Below are 19,216 nucleotides of genomic sequence, written 5' to 3'. Positions count from 1 at the left end.
AATTTAGTCTTTAATCTTTTCTTTTCTCCGATCAAGGTCGATTCCACTTCTTTCTTGAACTATAATAACACATTTAACTTATTTAACATGTACATTCATCAAAACAGTCCTTAACTCAAACTTTGGAAAAAATACAATTTTGCCCCTAAACTTTTGCATATTTACACTTTTGCCCCAAAGCTCGGAAATTAAACTTCATCTCTTATTCTTATGTTTTATGACATACTAAACATTTTTCCCTTCTATGGAAACATCAAATTCCCACTCTAACACTTACTTATGAACATTAGGTATTTTTACCAATTATGTCGTTTTACTCGTTTTCACTTAAAATCGCTTAGCAAAAGTTTTTTAACATAATTTCTAGCTTTATATTCTACCATAAAACATCAAAATAAACACATTTCAACTATGGGTATTTTTCCAAATATAATCCCTAGGTTAAATTATTGCTAGAAATAGCAAAAATAAGTTACCGGGACTCCAAAAACGTAAAGAACATTAAAAACGGGGCTTGGAATCACTTACTATGGAGCTTGGAAGCTTGAAAACCCTAAATATGACTTCTCCCCTTGCTAAATTCGGCCTTAGCTTGAAGATGGTCAAATTTTTGGCTATTTTGGCCTTTTTAATTCTTTTAATTACTCAATGACCAAAATGCCCCCAACTTAAAAAAAAATCCTATTTCACTTATATCTTGTCCATTTTTGTCCAAAAAGTTAACCAATGGTCTAATTACCATTTAAGGACCTCCAATTTAAAATTTCATAGCAATTTAACACCTCTAGCTTCTAGAACTCAACTTTTGCACTTTTTACAATTTAGTCCTTTTGGCTAAATTGAGTGCCCAAACGTTGAAATTTTTGAATGAAATTTTTATGAAATCATTCCGTGAAATTTTAGACCATAAAAATATAGTAAAAAATAAAATTTTCTTTGTCGAATTTGTGGTCCCGAAACCACTGTTCCGACTAGATCGCAACTGTAACATCTAGTATCTATCTTTTGATAAAAATAATAATATCTAGCATTTTTTTGTTAAAAAATAATTATAACATATGGTCGTGAGTGTAAAAAATAAAATTTATGTAATATAAATTAATAATTGTATTTTAGTTAAAATGGTAAATTTAAGAATTTGGGGAGCTTTATGTAATAGGTAGAGATGCTCATGGGTCGGGCCGGGCTGGGCCTAATCAAAATTTTAGGCTTGTTTGCTAGGTCCTGGCTCGGCTCGAAAAATAGGCCTAATATTTTGTCCAAGCTCGATCTGGATAAAAATTTTAAAAGTTGGGCTTGATCCAATCCATGTTATTTTTTAAAATATAATACATCAAAAATACTAAAAGTATTAAAATAAATGTTTCCCAACAAATTGAAAATAAATTTAATAAAAAAATATGTATACTTAAATTTACAATTAAATTGTGTGTTTAATTTATGCATATTTTATTATGTTTGTATGTTAATATAATTTTTAATTATTTATTTAATTTTGTATTCATATCATGTTTCAATTCATCTCATATAATTAGTACATTTAAAAATTATGTTGGTATATTAAGTTCATGACATATCTAAATTATTTTTTTGCAGCATATCATAATTTTTTAATACTAAATGTATTCAAATTTATATATTTCATGTGGTTATAAGAACGATATCAATTGAGATGAATTAATTAATCCCATATTAAAATTTAAAATATGAATGATTATGATTTCCAAGGACACACTCCAGGTGACGACATCATGAAACAAATTTCAAAATTGTTAACCAGATTCAACTAGGTTGTTAGCATGATTTGTGAAAAGATAAGAGTTTCTTGTCTCATCTCATATCTGATTTATACAAGTTGAGTATTACTATTAAAACTTTTAATTCAACCACACTTTTGATGCTAAACTTCTTTCTTTAGCTTTACTTTTTACTTTTAGAAACAATAACCTATTCTAGATACACCAAACAAAAATTTTGTAAATTTAAGTAGTAAAAGTCTTAAAAGTATTATAGAGGAGTTCAAAAATGGGTAAACTAGTTTCTGCATATTAGATTAAATTGTAAATTGGTTATTTCTACTAAAAATTTCATCATGTTTAAATTAGCGGTTGACAAAATAATCAAACAAGAACATGTGACATACCACGTATACCTTATCTTGATATACATGAATTAATTAATTCTTTGATTTAATATACAAAACTAAATTATTTTATTTTAAGTAAAAGAAGATAAAATGCAACTTGACCCGTGTTACTACTTTTACTTACAAAAATATTCCAAGATTGCATTTATAAAAAGATTTGGTGGAGGCATAAATCTAAAATTTGTTTTGGTGCTCTTATTGTTCAAACTTCAAACCTATCCTTTTGGTTTAATGCTATTGTCTTTAGTCTACAACTATATATATATATAAAACTTCTCGTGCTCTTAATAGATTTAATTATGCCCTGGTACATTGACATAAAGATAGTTTAATCAATAGTCCTTAAAGAATACACACAGAACAGTGTGAACTGATCCATATGTCCAACTTTTTTGCAACATTATTTAAGAATGTTGCCGTGTTGTGTTGGGCAGAAAAGTTTGAGTCTGATGTAAGAAAAAAGCATATTATATTGATGGATAGAAGAATAAGCAACGGCTACTGTTGTGCAAGCATTGACATTTTAAGGTAAAGAAGGGTATATGCCATTGATAAGATTCTGGGGAGACTTAGACTTTTGAGTGATCAGATGTTAAATACCTTCACTACTCATCATTCTTCACTCACCAAATCATCTTACAAACTCCAGTACAAATCATCCATTTTGAGGGAGATTTATCATGGCTAACAACCAGCTTGGAGTTCTTAATGCTCTGGATGCAGCAAAGACACAATGGTACCATTTCACTGCCATTGTAATTGCGGGAATGGGTTTTTTCACTGATGCTTATGACTTGTTTGGCATCTCTCTTATCACAAAACTTCTTGGTCGTATTTACTACACAAATGAAAACCATCCAAAGCCTGGAACATTGCCTCCTAATGTAGCAGCTGCTGTTAATGGGACAGCCTTTGTTGGCACGTTAGCTGGTCAGCTTTTCTTTGGCTGGCTTGGTGATAAATTAGGCCGGAAGCGGGTTTACGGACTAACCCTCATGCTCATGGTGGTCTGTTCCATTGCTTCTGGACTTTCCTTTGGGAAGTCTCCTGCTGGTGTTATGACAACACTTTGTTTCTTCAGGTTTTGGCTTGGTTTCGGAATCGGTGGTGACTATCCCTTGTCAGCCACCATCATGTCCGAATATGCAAACAAGAAAACTCGTGGAGCATTTATCGCTGCTGTGTTTGCAATGCAAGGATTTGGGATTTTAACAGGTGGGATCGTTGCACTTATCGTGTCGGCTTCTTTCGATCATGCATATAAGGCCCCTCCATATTCGGTTAACCGAAAAGATTCGACTGCGCCTGAAGCCGACTATATTTGGCGGATTATACTCATGTTCGGCGCTGTTCCTGCGCTTCTAACATACTACTGGCGTATGAAGATGCCCGAAACAGCCCGTTACACCGCCCTTGTTGCTAGGAACGCAAAGCAGGCTGCTTCAGACATGTCCAAGGTTCTGCAAGTGGAGCTTGAAGCTGAAGAAGAGAAGGTAGAGACGGCATCATCGTCGAACTCCTTTGGTCTATTTACTAAGGAATTCGCTCGACGCCATGGACTACATTTACTTGGAACATCCGTATGTTGGTTCTTATTAGACATTGCCTATTACAGTAACAATTTGTTCCAAAAAGACATCTTCACTGCCATTGGTTGGCTTCCAAAAGCCGAAACCATGAACGCAATTCATGAGGTTTATCGAGTCGCGGCGTCGCAATCGCTTATCGCACTTTGTGGCACGATCCCTGGATACTGGTTTACGGTGGCGTTAATCGATTATATTGGCAGGTTCACAATTCAATTGATGGGGTTCTTTTTCATGACAGTGTTCATGTTTGCACTTGCGATACCTTACCATCACTGGTTGTCCAACAATGCTGGGTTCCTCATCATGTATTCATTGACCTTTTTCTTTGCGAATTTTGGACCAAATGCCACCACATTTGTCGTGCCAGCTGAGATTTTCCCAGCAAGACTGAGGTCGACTTGCCATGGGATCTCAGCTGCTGCCGGAAAACTCGGAGCCATCGTCGGGGCGTTAGGATTCTTGTATGCAGCACAGAGCACAAATCCGGAGGAGACTGATCAGGGATACCCACCTGGTATTGGGGTTAAAAATACATTGCTTGTGCTTGGATCAATCAACTGCCTTGGAATATTCTTCACTCTTTTGGTGCCTGAATCTAAGGGAAAATCGTTGGAAGAACTTACAGGAGAAAATGAAGAGGCCGATGGCAATGGTAAGCAGCAGGCTTCTTCAACTCAAACTCTTCCGGTCTAAATTAGCAAAGTTCAAGTCATGATTTCTAGATATAAAAGGAAAAAAATTGATGTAAAATAGGAGCATGAAAGTTTATATAAAAGTTGAACCGCTGAAACATTACAATGATGTGAATTAGATAATCCAATACATCAATAAAGAAGTTATGTTGTTTAGTTTATAAAGTAACTTGCTCTCTGGTTGAGTTTGTAAAGAGTTTTTGCTTCTCTTCTTTATACTATTGATCCTTGTTCATCCTCTTCGCTACTTCCACCAACCTATCCTTTATTACCATCATCTCTCCTGTGCCCTGGTTATGGTCATTCGCCCACAACCTTATTATATCTCAGTTGGGGAGAACCCCAAGATCTCTTCCTGGATTTAGTCTCCCATGACCAACTAAGCTGAAAAAAAAACATTCCTTTCTAATTAAAGTTTATTAGAAAAATAATTTAAAAAATATATGGCACAATAAATATTTTAATTTTGTTTTTCTAAATCAGATTTTGATAGCTTGTTCATTTTACATAATTTACGTGTTCAATTTGACTTATTCTCGAATTAATCCCTACTAATTGGTGCATTTTGTGTTTAAATACTGTCAAGAACGAAATTCGAGCACTTTAAATCAAAGACATGCAAACAAGGGGCTAAATTGAAGCATGGGAAAGATAAGAGGGACCGAATTATAAATTTGGGACCTTTGAGGGGCTAGTCAGATTTTAACATTGTAAAAGGCAAAATTAGTAAATTAAATTTAAAATTATTTTGTGTAGGTAGTGTTAGGTGGAAAAACCCTAAAATTAGTATATAGATTTTGTATAAATAGGTAGGGTGATGCACTTGAAAAAAACAGACCTGGTTTGCTTAAGCAATTGAATAGAAAAAACAACCTGGTTTGCTTAAGCAATTGAATAGAAAAAACAATTTCTTTCTTTTACATGAAAGTGTGTAGGCATTTTGCCAACTTTTGTTTCAATTCAACTTTTGGCATAATTGTTTCCCAAGCCCTTCCCCTTCCCCTTCCATCTTTCTCTATTATCATAAAATCCACTTTCATAATCCACAAAGCATGATTAATTTCATGAATCACTAAATTCTAATTTAGATTTAGACAGGTATTCTTTCCATTCAGGAATTGTAAGATACGTATCCGTACTAAAAATCATTCCAACCGATATTCACTATTTTTCCAAAATTTCGAGATTGACAAATTCATCCTTTAAAGTTAACTCGGTTTCAACTCAAAAAGCGCTTTGGGTTGTAGTCGTGTTTGCAGATAGTTAGGGAAATGAGTTGGCCGTGCTGTATTCGGATCTCCGAGAACAAATCAAGGGAGATAGTGATCGGGTTTAAACGTCTTGCGCGACTATGGTCGTTAATCCGAGTTGGGTTCTTTAGAACGCAAGGCTGCCAGAACCTTGAATCACGAACGCATGTATCGCAGTTAGATAATCGGCAAGGGTTGGTATGCAGGTCGTACCGGGGTCAACTACGAGAGGAAGAATTGGCGGTTAGGACGTTCTTAGTCGCTATAACCAACTTATTGTTTGGAGGAGAAGACTAATTTTCGAGGATCAGTTCAAAGATTGGAATTCACTGTGTATAGGGCTAAGGCTTATTATTTATGTTATCAAAATTCAAATTTTATTTCTAATTTATTTTTTAATTCCGATTTACTCAAGTATTTATTATTTTTGTCTCCATTATTTCGTTTCTAAACGTTTCAAAACTCCATTAATTTATTTTATCTATTTTTGGCAGGTTATTTGGAGTCGTGGGCACGACTATTGCATGACAAAATTTCTGTCCACGAGAAGAACATGAAAGTTGATCTTAATCGTCAATCCTTTTGGACTCAACCCTACTACTGTTTAGAGGACTTATATTGTAGGAATTATTTTTATTTGGTGGTTTACAATCCCCAGGAATGACACCAAAATTTGATGGTTTCCGATATTTACCAAAATTATTTTTATTTGGTGGTTTCCATCAAATTTTGGTGTCGTTGCTGGGGATTGGAAACCACCAAATGAAAATAATTCCTACAATAAAAGTACTCTAAACAATAGTAAAGAGCAGTAGGGTTGAGCCCATAGGGATTGGTGATTAAGATAAACTTTTGAGTTCTTCTCGTGGACAGAATTTTTTTCTTGGCGATAGTCGTGCCCATGACTCCCAATGACTTGCCAAAAAGAAATAGACAATAAATTAGTGGAGTTTTGAAATGTTTAGAAATGAAATAATGGAGACATCAATAATAAATACTTGAGTAAATCAGAATTAAAAATTAAATTAGAAATAAAATTTGAATTTTGATAACAGAAATAATAAGCCTTAGCCCTAGACATGGTGAATTCTAATCTCTGAACTGATCCTCAAAAATTAATTTTCTCCCCCAAAAAATAAGCTGGTTATAGTGGCTAAGAACATCCTAACCACCAATTCTTCCTCTCGTAGTTGACCCCGGTATGACCTGCGAATCAACCTTTGCCAATCATCAAACCAAGATACATGCATTCGAGATTTAAGATTTCGACAACTTTGTGTTTTGAAGAACCCAACTCGGATTAATGGCCTCAATTACGTGCGACGTTTAAACCCAATCACTATCTCCCTTGATTTGTTCTCGGAGATCCGAATACAATATGATCGACTTGTTTTCCCAACTGTCTGCAAACACGACTCCTACCTAACGCGTTATTTGATTTGAAATCGAGTTAACTTTAAGGGATGAATTTGTCAATCTTGATATTTCGAAAAGATAGTGAATACCGTTTGGAAGGATTTTTAGTACGAATACATATCTTATGATTCCTGAACGGAAAGAATACCGGCCTAAATGTAATGCCCCAAGACCTAGCCTAGAAGTTTAGACCGAATCCCAGAGGTTACATTGATCACCGAAATGATCGTGGGAAATTTGAGTTTACCAACCCGAAAAACATTACAGCATTAACAACAAGTGAGAAATCAAGTAGTATTTAGGTTACGTAAAAATTCTTAGTTATCAAATCCCGATATTTCAAAATACAGTTGTTTAATCCAAATAATGTCTTTCTGCATTTAACACAAAAATTTCATACCACAGTTTTTAAAACAGAACTTACAGTCCAAAACCGTTTACATAAAACTCAGATTTACAGAAAATACTTTATTAACCAGTTTTAAAAATGTGATGCTTCCAAGACCTCCGGCATGCCGAGTCCAGCATCAAGAAACAAAAATGTACTTGCAAGGGGAAACACTAAAGGGATGAGCTACACGAGCTCAGTGTGAGTTCATAAGGTGACAAACAACGAACTTATAGAACAAAAATCCAAATAGCAGCTCAACGACACAATGTATTTACAGAGATACACAGAAACAGAGGGTAAACTTAGAACCAACATCCCAAACAAACGTAATAGTAAGCACACCAAAATGCACACAAGATCAGTCATAATTTTTATAACGAACAGACAAGGAACTCACATCCAGATGCGTATGAATGTAGTCAAATATTAAAACCCACCCATCCAGCCAAAACACCACTTCGTCCCCCTATCACACCCCATAAGAGCTTTTTAAGCTCACCCATCCAAACACACCACATAGGAACTCGAAAGACCCATCCAACCCTACACACCATGTATGTGGACTAAGCCACTCAAATAATAATACTACGTAGCAAAGCTGTCGTATATGTCGTACAGTGCATTGCAGTAAACCGCTGTACAGACATGCTGCAGTTGAAACTGCCAGAACAGATCAAACTCCTTTTTCTTCACAACCAAACCCAAAAAGATTAATGCAAATGCAAATGCAAATGCACACCATTTGAAGACAGACAAAAATAGAGTACGGAATCAGAAAAGCACACCTTCAATTGCCTAGAATCAGAATCATATATATCATAACATCAAGTAACACTGAGCCGAAATGCTTAATTAGAGCTATGATTGCAAATAACGCACAAGTTCAGGCCGAAACAAAGTCCTGACCACCTTTACAAAGACCTAACTGAGGGTCGGAACACACAGAATGATAATCAAAACAAAAACAGACACAAAATAAAATTTGACGACATAAGGCCACATGGCCGTGTGCCCTGGCCGTGTGGAAGTGCCCAGGCTTTGTGGGGGTCTACACGCCCATGTAGAGGCTATACACACCCGTGTGGAGGCCACACACGCTCGTGTGAGCAGCCCGTGTAACTTATTGTCTGAAAGTGCTAAAAATTAAGAGCAGAGGAGGCACGACTGTGTGGAGAGCTCACATGCACGTGTGGGGACACCTGCCTGTGTGGCCAGCCCATGTGGTACCAAAAATCATCGAAAACCCTAAATTCCCAATTGCACACGCTCGTGTACCCAAGAATTATGGTCGTGTGAAAATTCACTAATTTCCCCAAATCAACGACATGACTGTGTGGTCAGGCCGTGAGGCACCCAAATTAGCCCAAAAACCCTAATTCCCAATTGCACACACCGTGTGAACCGCCCATGTGGGGGCACACGCCCGTGTGGCCACCTGTGTGGTCACGAAACCACATCGAAATTGGCTAAAAACTCGATTTTGTGACATCAAAACAAACCCCAAACCTTAGCAACCCAAAAGTATGCCAAAAACACACCCAATTTCCAGCCATTACCATATTAATCGACCTTTCAAATGGTCCATTCCCTAAGACACAAACAAATTTCAAATTCCACAAAACAGGTCGAAAATTTGACAATGAAGGGGAAAGATTCCCAACACAAATGAAATTATAGAATACCACCAAATCAAACCCTCAATTTACAAAAAAAGAACTAAAAGAGTTACGAATCCCACACCTGATACGCGATTTAAGAGTTCCCAAAATGATCGACTCCTCAAATCCCAATTTTGATTCAAAACCCCTAAATTTAGAAAGCAAAAATTGAAGAAAGAAACAAGAAGGAAAAAGAACGTGAACAAGGAAGAAGGAGAGAACGTGGGAGGGAGAGAAACCAAAAAGAACGTGCAAAATAATTTTAGAACAACTTCTCTTTTTTTTCAAAAATAAAAATACAATAAAATAAATAACATAAATATATATATATATAAAACTTTAAAAAACAAAATTCAAATGAAATTAATTCCTCAAACACCCATGAGGATTCGAACCCAGAACCTAGAGGCAAATTAACATACGACAAGCCACCAAACCAGCAAGCCCATTTTGACATAAAACACAGCAACAAACCCAATTGTCCGATCTAGCCACTGACCTTACCTGCAAATCTCAAAACTTGTAACCCTAAATTTCGGGGTGTTACACTAAACCTAAGTTAGAATTTAGTGAATCATGAAACTAATCATGCTTTGTGGATTATGAAAGTGGATTTTATGATAATGGAGAAAGATGGTGGGGAAGGGCTTGGGAAACAATTATGCCAAAAGTTGAATTGGAAAAAAAAGTTGGCAGAATGCTTGTACACTTTCATTCAAAATAAGAAAGAATTAAATTGCTTTTTTTTATTCAATTGCTTATCAAATCAGGTCTATTTTTTTTCAAGTGCACCACCCTACCTATTTATACAAAATCCACATACTAATTTTAGGCTTTTTCCACCTACCACTAACTACACAAAATAATTTTAGATTTAATTTACTAATTTTGGCTTTTACAAGGTTAAAATCTGACTAGGCCCTCAAATGTCCCAAATTTTCAATTCGGTCCCTCTTCTCTTTCCCTTGCTTCAGTTTATCCCCTTGTTTGCTTGTCTTTGATTTAAAGTTCCCGAATTTCGTTCCTGACAATATTTAAACACAAAATGCACCAATTAGCAAGGATTAATTTGAGAATAAGTCGAGTTGAACACGTAAATCATGCAAAATAGACAAGCTATCAAATCCCCCTACTTTTCTCATGCTTGCCCTCAAGCATATTGTACTTTCATACATTAAAAATTATTAATAACTTATCAGAAATCAAGCCTTTTTTCCGCATCCATGATCAATGCAAACAATATAGGCAAAAAATGAATAAGTGCTCAAAATACCTAGTTTGATCAACAAGTGTCCATAAAATTGAAATATGTAAATTAAATCATTTCAGTAAATTGAGTTTGAACCAAGATCTGCAAGGTATTCTTGTCAATTAATCATGTAGTAAAATTTTGGGACGTAGTCAAACTTTTTTACGCAAACTAGGATGACAACCTAAGCACCCTAACATGGTTACTTAGTTCAACACATCTCCAAATGGTCCCCATTTTTTTAGTAGCTCGGTTAGCGAAATGGTTGCATGTTTTCGGTTCGTCACTCAAACCTTTTTGCACGAGATGAGATGACAACCTAAACACCTCAGCCTGATTACTGAATTAGATTACTTTTTCAAAACCTTCACTAATAACTTGAGCCTTTATTTATTTATTATTTTTTTCATTTTTTTCATTTATTTATATACAAGCAAATACAATATTTTTACCAAACAATCAATTTTCATGAAAAATCTAATTACATATATCAACTTTAAAACACACATGTCGATTAATCTAGATATTTGAACACTTTAATTCAAAAGTTACCCAATTGTCCAAATTGACTAAGTAATGAAATTAGAGGCTCAATGTCAAAAAAATTATCGAATAAATCCAGCATAAGATTGAACATATTCAAAAGAGAAACATGCAACAAAAGACAATCAACCATGCATACTTACCATTTCAATCCCTCCACTTAATCTATACTTGTCCTTAAGCATGTGTTATATGCAATAAAGTATAGTAACTCAAACAACAAGCAAAGAGAAAGGTTAAGAATACTCCCTATGTGTTTCAACTATGTTGTCGATGTTGGGAGTATTGACTTTGTAGGATGTCAAGGATTATGGAGACTTGGGTTTCCATTGTTTCAAGTCAAGCTTCGATCCAACTTAAATGTGCCTCTACAGATGAAAGATGTTGTTCCTCTTGCTCTCTAGTAGTGAAATTTGGACGTTGGCGAAAGACATTATTACTCCGAGAAATTTGTGTACCTGGAGGAACAAAATAATACGTAATAGGGGTACCGACAAGCAAACCCATAGAGTCCAAACAATATTCATCTAGACTATCCATAGTATATGCACAAGTTAAAGACAAGAAATCGACTTTAGAGGGAAAAAGTTGAGAGGTTAAGTTTGTAATATAAGGGCCAAGTATTAGTGGTCGATTAGAGCGTAAAACAGCCTAAAAGTTTCGTGCAAACCAATATCGTAAATTAAATTTAAATCCGGAATGCATACACCATAAAAAAATCAATTTTTGTTAAAACAAACGATGAATCGTTTTGACCTGAAAAACTAAAGGCTAAAAATCGATGAATATATCTCAAAGCGGATTCATGCACCAACAAGTCCTTAAAGGTCTTTGGATTATAAAGTTGATTTATAAAATAAGTTAAAGCACAATAAACATCTTGAGCATCAAACTTACTTAGAATATCTAAAAAAGAAGTATGGTAGGAATCGGTTTGAATGTTGTTAGGGTCAACGAAACCCATGGCAATGTTAAAATCAGAAATCAACATCATAAAGTCTTTACCATGTAACCGAAAATAGACAACGTTTGGGGTTTCAACAGTTCGCAACGCATTAATATTAAAGCTAAATATTGTGTAGAATTCATAAATGAATTCATAATATGCACTACATGAACTATTTGCAAATGGACTCCAACCAATAGCATCAAAATAGCTCATCATAGCATCACAAATATTTAACATATCAATGGTGTAAAGATTAATTTGCTTATAGACCGGGAGTGGACGTTGCCAAATGTTGTCGTATCTTGCATGATGCTACAAGGTCCAAAATTTTAGAGACCATCATAATCATCTTTCGGTGGGAATAGTATAGGTACGACCTCGCCTATCATGTTGACCGTCTCATGATGGTCAAATATTTTTTTCAGGCGAGCCGGGTGGTGGGCTCGAATTTCTAGCAGCGTTAGTACTGCTGTGTAGAGGTATCACTATCTTATTTATCGGTGGTTGACGGGCTTGAGTGGTGGAAGACTGTGTTTGACGTTGAGAAACATACTCGTTTCTAGTCGAAGGACCTTCGCCATGGTCGCTGGAAGTTTCAACCTCAACCGAACAACCTGTATAGTATGTTAGTAAAGGTAAAATAGGTTGCAAGTTAGGAATCGACCTTTTAGAAATAGCAGGACTGCTTTGGAAGTGTTCTATCTTGATCAGAGTTGGGCTTCGTCAGTGAAGATTCCTAATAGGTGCGACTGTTTGTCTCGTAGGGGTGGAGAAGGTTCTGAGTCATCATATTCTAAATCGATGACTGGAGGTGCTAAAAACTGATTTCTTCTGCGATTGATCGAAGCTAAAATCCCATCGGCTTTTTGGTTCCTACTTTGAACTATGGTTGGAGGAACAAATGACTTTGTTTACTATTGCTCACGATGACAGTTCACGATAGTTGACGACTACCGAACGGAGGTGGTGGTCGACGGCAGTAGTGATGTGGGTTGGGTTGATTTTTCAATGGATGGTGGTGGGTGTGTTAAATAGTGGTTTCATGGTGGTTTGACATTTGGGTGTTCTATGGTTATGGTTGAAAAAAGAAATAAAAGAAGAAGAGGTGATGTTTGGGGAAGGAATAGAGGGTCGATGACGTGGAGAGAAAAGGAGAGACCGCGATGTTTTGTTGTTAGGTAAATGCAGTTGTTGGTGGTGGTGAAAAAGGGTTGTTGAATGGTGGTTGATGGTGGAGGAGAAGTGAATGGCGATGAGAAGGGAAGAAAAGAACAACGGTGCGAATTGTCGTTGTTTTTCGTAGGTGGGTGTGGGGGTGTAAAGAGGAAAAAGGTCGGTGACTGATGGTCACTAAACTAACTATAATTAGTACAAAGGCAAGTGCACCTATTGAACCACAGTATAGCTATGGTGAGTAGGGAATATCCACGAGGATTAAAAGTACTAGTAATTACCGTTTTTTATTATTTAGCCGACAAATTGGAGTGATAGTTTTTAATCTAAAATTACTAAACTAATCTAAATAAAAATGCAACAGAGAATGAAATAGGAAAATAATATAAGATAACCAATGAGATAGACAATACCCAGGAAAGAATCCACCTAGACTTCACCTATTGTTATGAATTTGAATTAAACGATTTATTCACTTGTGTCTTGATCTGTAGAAATCCCTAAATTATGTTAATATCTATTTCAAGAGTAAGAACAACTGACTCTAGGTTGATTAATTGAAATCTCTTTCTAATTAAAACCCTTATCATCGCATTAACTCGATCTATGGATTCCCCTAATAGATTTGACTCTAATCCGGTAGATTTATGTCGCCCTATTTCTAGGATTGCATGCAACTCCACTCAATTATGTTAGATCTACTCTTAAAAAGAGACTTTTTCTCCACTGAAATAAGCACATTAAACATGAATTAATATCATAAAAAATATTAAAACACGAAAAAAATACATAATTGAGAACAAGAATCAAGTATTTATCGCGTAAAAATAAAAATTAAATAATAAGATTCATCATAGGTTTCATCCTCCCTAGGTATCTAGGAAATTTAGTTCATAATCCTGAATAGAAACATCTCAAAGTTAAGATAACAACAGACATAAAGAAACTGAATAAAAATTTGAAAGAAATTAAATGGAGATCTTCGATCTTGAGGGAGATTCGCTTCCGAGTTGATTCCGACGACGTTCTTCTAGTGCTTTCTTCGATCTTCTCTGAGTGCCTCTTTAGGTCTTCTTCTAATTGGTATTTATAGACTTTAGACTGCTCAGAAAGCCTAAAAATTGGGTTTTTTCCGCGTATTTGGGAAGCAAGGTGCGATATCGACACGGGCTGGGACATGGGCGTGTGGCCAGCCCATGTGGATCCTAGAAACCATTCTATTTGTTCGATTTTGGCTCGTGTTTTGCTCATTTTGCTTCCAAATGCTCTCTTAAGTATAAATATATGAATTTATAGGATTAGGAGCATCAAATTCACTAATTTACAGAATTAATCATTTTAAAATGTATCAAGAATGGGATTAAAAATATGTTACTTTTGTGGCTTATCAAATATCCCCATACTTAAGCATTTTCTTGTCCTCAAGCAAAATATTCAACTCAAAATTAAAATTAATCTTTCTCAACTTATAATTCTCATCAATGATGTTTTGTCATAATTCACAAATAGCCATACATTGATAATTCAACTAAAAAGCACTAAAGATTCAAACAATCTAAGTCGAACATTTTAAAGCATGAAAACATAGGTATTTTCCTTCTCAAAATATGCATTATAGTTATCATTATATATTTTCTATACATTCACATTCACGCATTTTACACATATGCATATTTAATATATATATTTATATATATATTTTGAGTTTTTTTTACATGCATACATATATTTCTCTTGCACATTTTTTTAGTTTCTGACGTCACAACGCGCGGATCCTCCCCTCCAGGTTGGGTCACCGCGCGGGTCAAGCAATTACCTTTAATTCAAATCGACAAGAATCGACATCCTCACTAAAAATTTACTCAAATCACTCAAAGTGTTTAAGGTTCAATAATAAGCACTCAATAGTCAAACAGGAAAAGCCATTACCATAGGCTTGCATGAAAAACAAATCTCCACCACTATAAAATGACATGATACACAAATCAAATGGTTTTTAAGAGGTTGTAATGGGGCTTAGGTTAAGGGTGTGGAGAAAGCCTAAAAAAGTTGGTTAAAATTGAGATCGAATTGATAAATTACCAAACTAGAAAAAATAACAAATGCTGAATTAAAAACAAGTGCATAACTTAGAAACTATTGAAGAATAAGAAAACGAGCTTCTTCTCAAAATATGAATTTAACTATTCAAGCTCAATCATAGAACTAAATAATAATCAATATTTTTTTCTTTGATATTTTCTTTTTTTTTTGGGTATCTTTTTTTCTTTTTTTTTGACAATAAGAAATAATTCAGCAAATTAAACAAAAGAGCATAGTTAGGCAACTAACCAAATCAAATCTTGACAAAAATAGAGTCAATAAAACGGGAAAATTTTCAACAAATAAAATAAAAAAGAGTTTTGGATAAACATTAATGGGTAAATGAAGAAACGGTGTGTTAGGCTCAACGGGGTTCACTAAGGGTTAAATTAAAAAGCCTACATTTTTAAGTGGTTATAACTTGATTAGAAACAACCATAAAAATATATTTCAAAATAATAAGAAAATAAACACAAATAGTGAAGATTAAGTGGTTATAACTCGATTAGAAACAACCATAAAAATATATTTCAAAATAATAAGAAAATAAACACAAATAGTGAAGATTAAGTGGTTATAACTCGATTAGAAACAACCATAAAAATATATTTCAAAATAATAATTAAAACAAGTTTAAGAAAATAAAAAATAAAGCAACTAAAACAAAATTAAAAAGAAAATAATAAAAATAAAACGAAAAAAAAGAAAAAAAAAAAAAAATAATAAACTCAATGATACTAATAAACTTAAAGGTAATTGTAATAATAATAGTAAAAAAAACTAAAAATAATAAAAATAACAGAAAAATTAAAATAAATTTAAAATTTAAATAGAAGAATAATAAATAAATAAAATAAATAAATAAAATAGGAAAATAAAAATAAATCATATAACAAAAATAATAAATAAAATAAAATAAAATAAAAGGGGTAACTTGGTTGGGGAAGAAGAAAAATACAAATTGAGAAAGGAATTCTAGGGTTTAGGCCATAGGGCCGTGGGACACGGCCGTGTGGAGTATTTTTAGCCCGTGTGTAATTAAAAATTAACTTAGTTTTCATACGGCCATGTGTGTTTTCCTTAGCTTCTCCCATGCCCATTTGAGATCTCACACGCCTGTGTGGCTTGGTCGTGTCTCTCTTATGGCCGTGTATCCTACCCATGTAACTCTCTAACTTTGAAAAAAATAGCTCTAGGTTTCACACGGCCTAAGACATGCCTGTGTGTCTAGGCCGTATGGGTCACATCGCCATGTCGTCAGGCTGTGTGTGTTATTTTAGGCCGTGTAACCGTCGAGTTTTTGAAAATTTAGGTCCCAGTATCCACACGGCCAAGGACATGCCCGTGTGTCCAGGCCGTGTGGGTCACACGGCCATATCGCCAGGCTGTGTAACTCACAGTTGAACCCCTTATAGTGCACACGACCTGGGACACACCCGTGTGTCTAGGCTGTGTGGGTCAAAAACATTTTTTTTATTTTTGAAAATTAATTATTTTTAAAAATAACATGAAATAAAATTAAAAGAATTAGCAGTGTTAGCACTTGGGTTGCCTCCCGAGAAGCGCTTATTTAAAGTTTAAGCTAGACTTACCTCGCATTCGTACGGTCATGGTGGTTTGCAGAGTTGAAACTCCTCTTTCTCGTTATCAATTCTATTATCAACATAGGGTTTGAATCGAGTACTATTTACCTTAAATGTGCCAAATTCAGAATGAGTTACCTTGACTGTACCGTATGGGAAGACATTTAGTACCGTAAAGGGATTTGATCCGTTTGTATCAATCTCCGAAGTGGCAATTCGAGGATCCGTTTTATCTAGAAGTGCATTGTCTCCAACCTTAAATTGTTTCGTTGCATCCACATACTTATCATGGTGTCTCCTTAACTCTTCATCGTGCTTTTTTGGTTTCTCCTTAACATGTGTTCGCCATTCATCTTGTTCATCGATTTGCAACATTCGTTTACTATGAGTCGTTTTGTTTCTATCGCATGGACTAGAACGTGGCTCAATCACATTTTTCTAAAGGGTTTTCCTGCAAAGAAGTTTGAGCCACATGGTTACTCATATTAACAGAACTTGTAAAATTATCTCGATCATTAGATGTTTTAACAGAATAACAAGCTTGGAGAGTAATCGTTTCGTCACCTACATGAAGTACTAACTCACCTGTACCAATACCAATAATAGTTCTAGCAGTTGCTAAAAAGGGTTTTCCTAAAATTAAAGGTACTTCATTACCCTCATCCATGTCTAAAATAAAAAAATCAACTGGCAATATGAATGTATCAAATTTTACTAGAACATCTTCAATAATACACTAGGAAATCTAATGGTTTTATCTGCTAATTGAATACTCATCTTAGTTTGTTTGGGTTTCCCAAGACCTAATTGTTTAAACATTTTATAGTGCATGACATTAATACTTGTCCCTAAATCAGCCAAAGCATTATTAATATTCAAACTACCAATTAAACAAGGAATAGTAAAAATCTCTGGATCTTTCAATTTGTTGGGTAGTTTATTTTGCAAAATAGTTGAGCAAACTGCATTTAGCTCCACATGCGACGAATCATCTAACTTCCTCTTGTTCGCCAAAAGCTCTTTTAAAAATTTAACGGAATCGGGTATCTGTGAAAGAGCTTCAATAAACGGTAAGTTAATATGTAATTTTTTTAGAAGTTTAAGAAATTTACCAAATTGTTCGTTCGTGTAGTCTTTCTTCGCCGCGTTAGGAATTGACACTAGAGGTTTATATTCCTTACCGACTGGTTTTTGTTCATTTTGGCTTACCTCGACCTTACCGTTACTTACTACAGTTTCTTGCCTTGGTTCTGATTCAGATTCAGCTAACCCTTCTTCATCTTGAACAGTAATTGCATGAAGCTGCTCGCTTGGGTTAGTTTCGGTATTGCTAGGTAAGCTACATTGTGGTATTTCTGAGATTAGCTTAGCAAGCTGACCTATTTAGTTCTCGAGACCTATTTAGTGTTTTGAAAGTAGGTTTTGAACATTGAAATAAACTTCGTCAACATCTCCTCAAGGTTTGGCTTCTTATCTTGTTGGTAAGGTTGTTGTTGGGAGCCTAGAGGGGGTTGTGCTCTTTGATTTCCTTGACCACCAAAGAGACATTGGGATGGTTCCTCCAACCTGCATTATAGATGTTACTGTAAGGATTATTTTGAGGCCTAGAATTATTACCCATATAGTTTATTTGTTCGTTCTCTGTGCTAGAATCGTAGGGTAAATATTCTGGACTATTCATTCTTCCTCCATTCGTATCGCACCGCATCACCGGATGTACCTGCGTAGAAACACATAAACCATTATTTTTCTTATTTAAAAGTTCTACCTGATTTGGTAACATGGTGTGCAACACCCCGATTTTTTAGGTTAGATGTTTTGAGATTTATAGGTAAGGTCAGTGGCTAGATCGAACCATTGGGTTTGTTGTTGTGTCTTAATGTTAGAATGGGTCTGTTTGTCTGGTGGTTGGTTGTGGGTTAGTTTAGTTTGGGGTCCCGAGTTCGATTCCTTATGTGCATATTGAGGAATTTGTTTTGTTTTGGTTGCTTTTAAGTTTTAGTATTTATTTATTTGTTTATTTATTTATTTTTATTTTTATTTTAATGGGGTTATAAGAAATTTCATAAGAAATAAAAATAAAAAGGGAACACGTTCTTTTCCTCTCCCTCTCTGGACGTTTCTACCTTCTCCTTTTATTTTTTAAGTTCAAGATTTTATTTTCTTTTTTTTCTTTTCTGTTCCTCAAATTAGTCTCAGTTTTGTCATCGTCATCGTTGATTGGTTGGGCTCGAGTGTTCTGTTGGATTGGTTTGAAATTGGGTAAGTTTTGTCTTTTATTTTAATGGGGGGATTGCTTCAATTTCGTTGTGTTACTAATTAAATTTTCATAGTTTAGTTGTGCTTGTAATTGAGGTCTCAGAGTTGGTTTGGAGGAGCGAATCGAATGATTCTGGTGGTTACTATCGCGAATTAAGGTGTGGGTTCCGAACCTCTTTTCCTCTATTTTAAATTTGTTAAATCAATTTTGTATTAATTGATAGTTTCGACTGTGT

The 19,216-nt window shown here is 34.9% G+C and overlaps 1 protein-coding gene across 1 annotated transcript; it reads left to right on the top strand.

Moving 5' to 3' along the window:
* The first annotated feature begins 2,708 nt into the window (after nucleotides 1-2,708).
* On the top strand, nucleotides 2,709-4,592 carry LOC105774918 (probable inorganic phosphate transporter 1-5). The gene has a single exon (XM_012597486.2). It carries the CDS (start codon nucleotides 2,827-2,829, stop codon nucleotides 4,426-4,428), a length of 1,602 nt encoding a protein of 533 aa, XP_012452940.1. The 5' UTR covers nucleotides 2,709-2,826; the 3' UTR covers nucleotides 4,429-4,592.
* The last annotated feature ends 14,624 nt before the right edge of the window (nucleotides 4,593-19,216 follow it).

The sequence above is a fragment of the Gossypium raimondii genome, chromosome 10 (genome assembly GCF_025698545.1).
Source record: "Gossypium raimondii isolate GPD5lz chromosome 10, ASM2569854v1, whole genome shotgun sequence".
Taxonomy (NCBI): Eukaryota; Viridiplantae; Streptophyta; class Magnoliopsida; order Malvales; family Malvaceae; genus Gossypium; species Gossypium raimondii.
This window is presented reverse-complemented; position numbering and strand designations above follow the sequence as displayed.

Bases quoted from the DNA above. Each gene is read 5' to 3' on its own strand.
- LOC105774918 (XM_012597486.2), top strand. From the start codon at position 2,827: ATGGCTAACAACCAGCTTGGAGTTCTTAATGCTCTGGATGCAGCAAAG.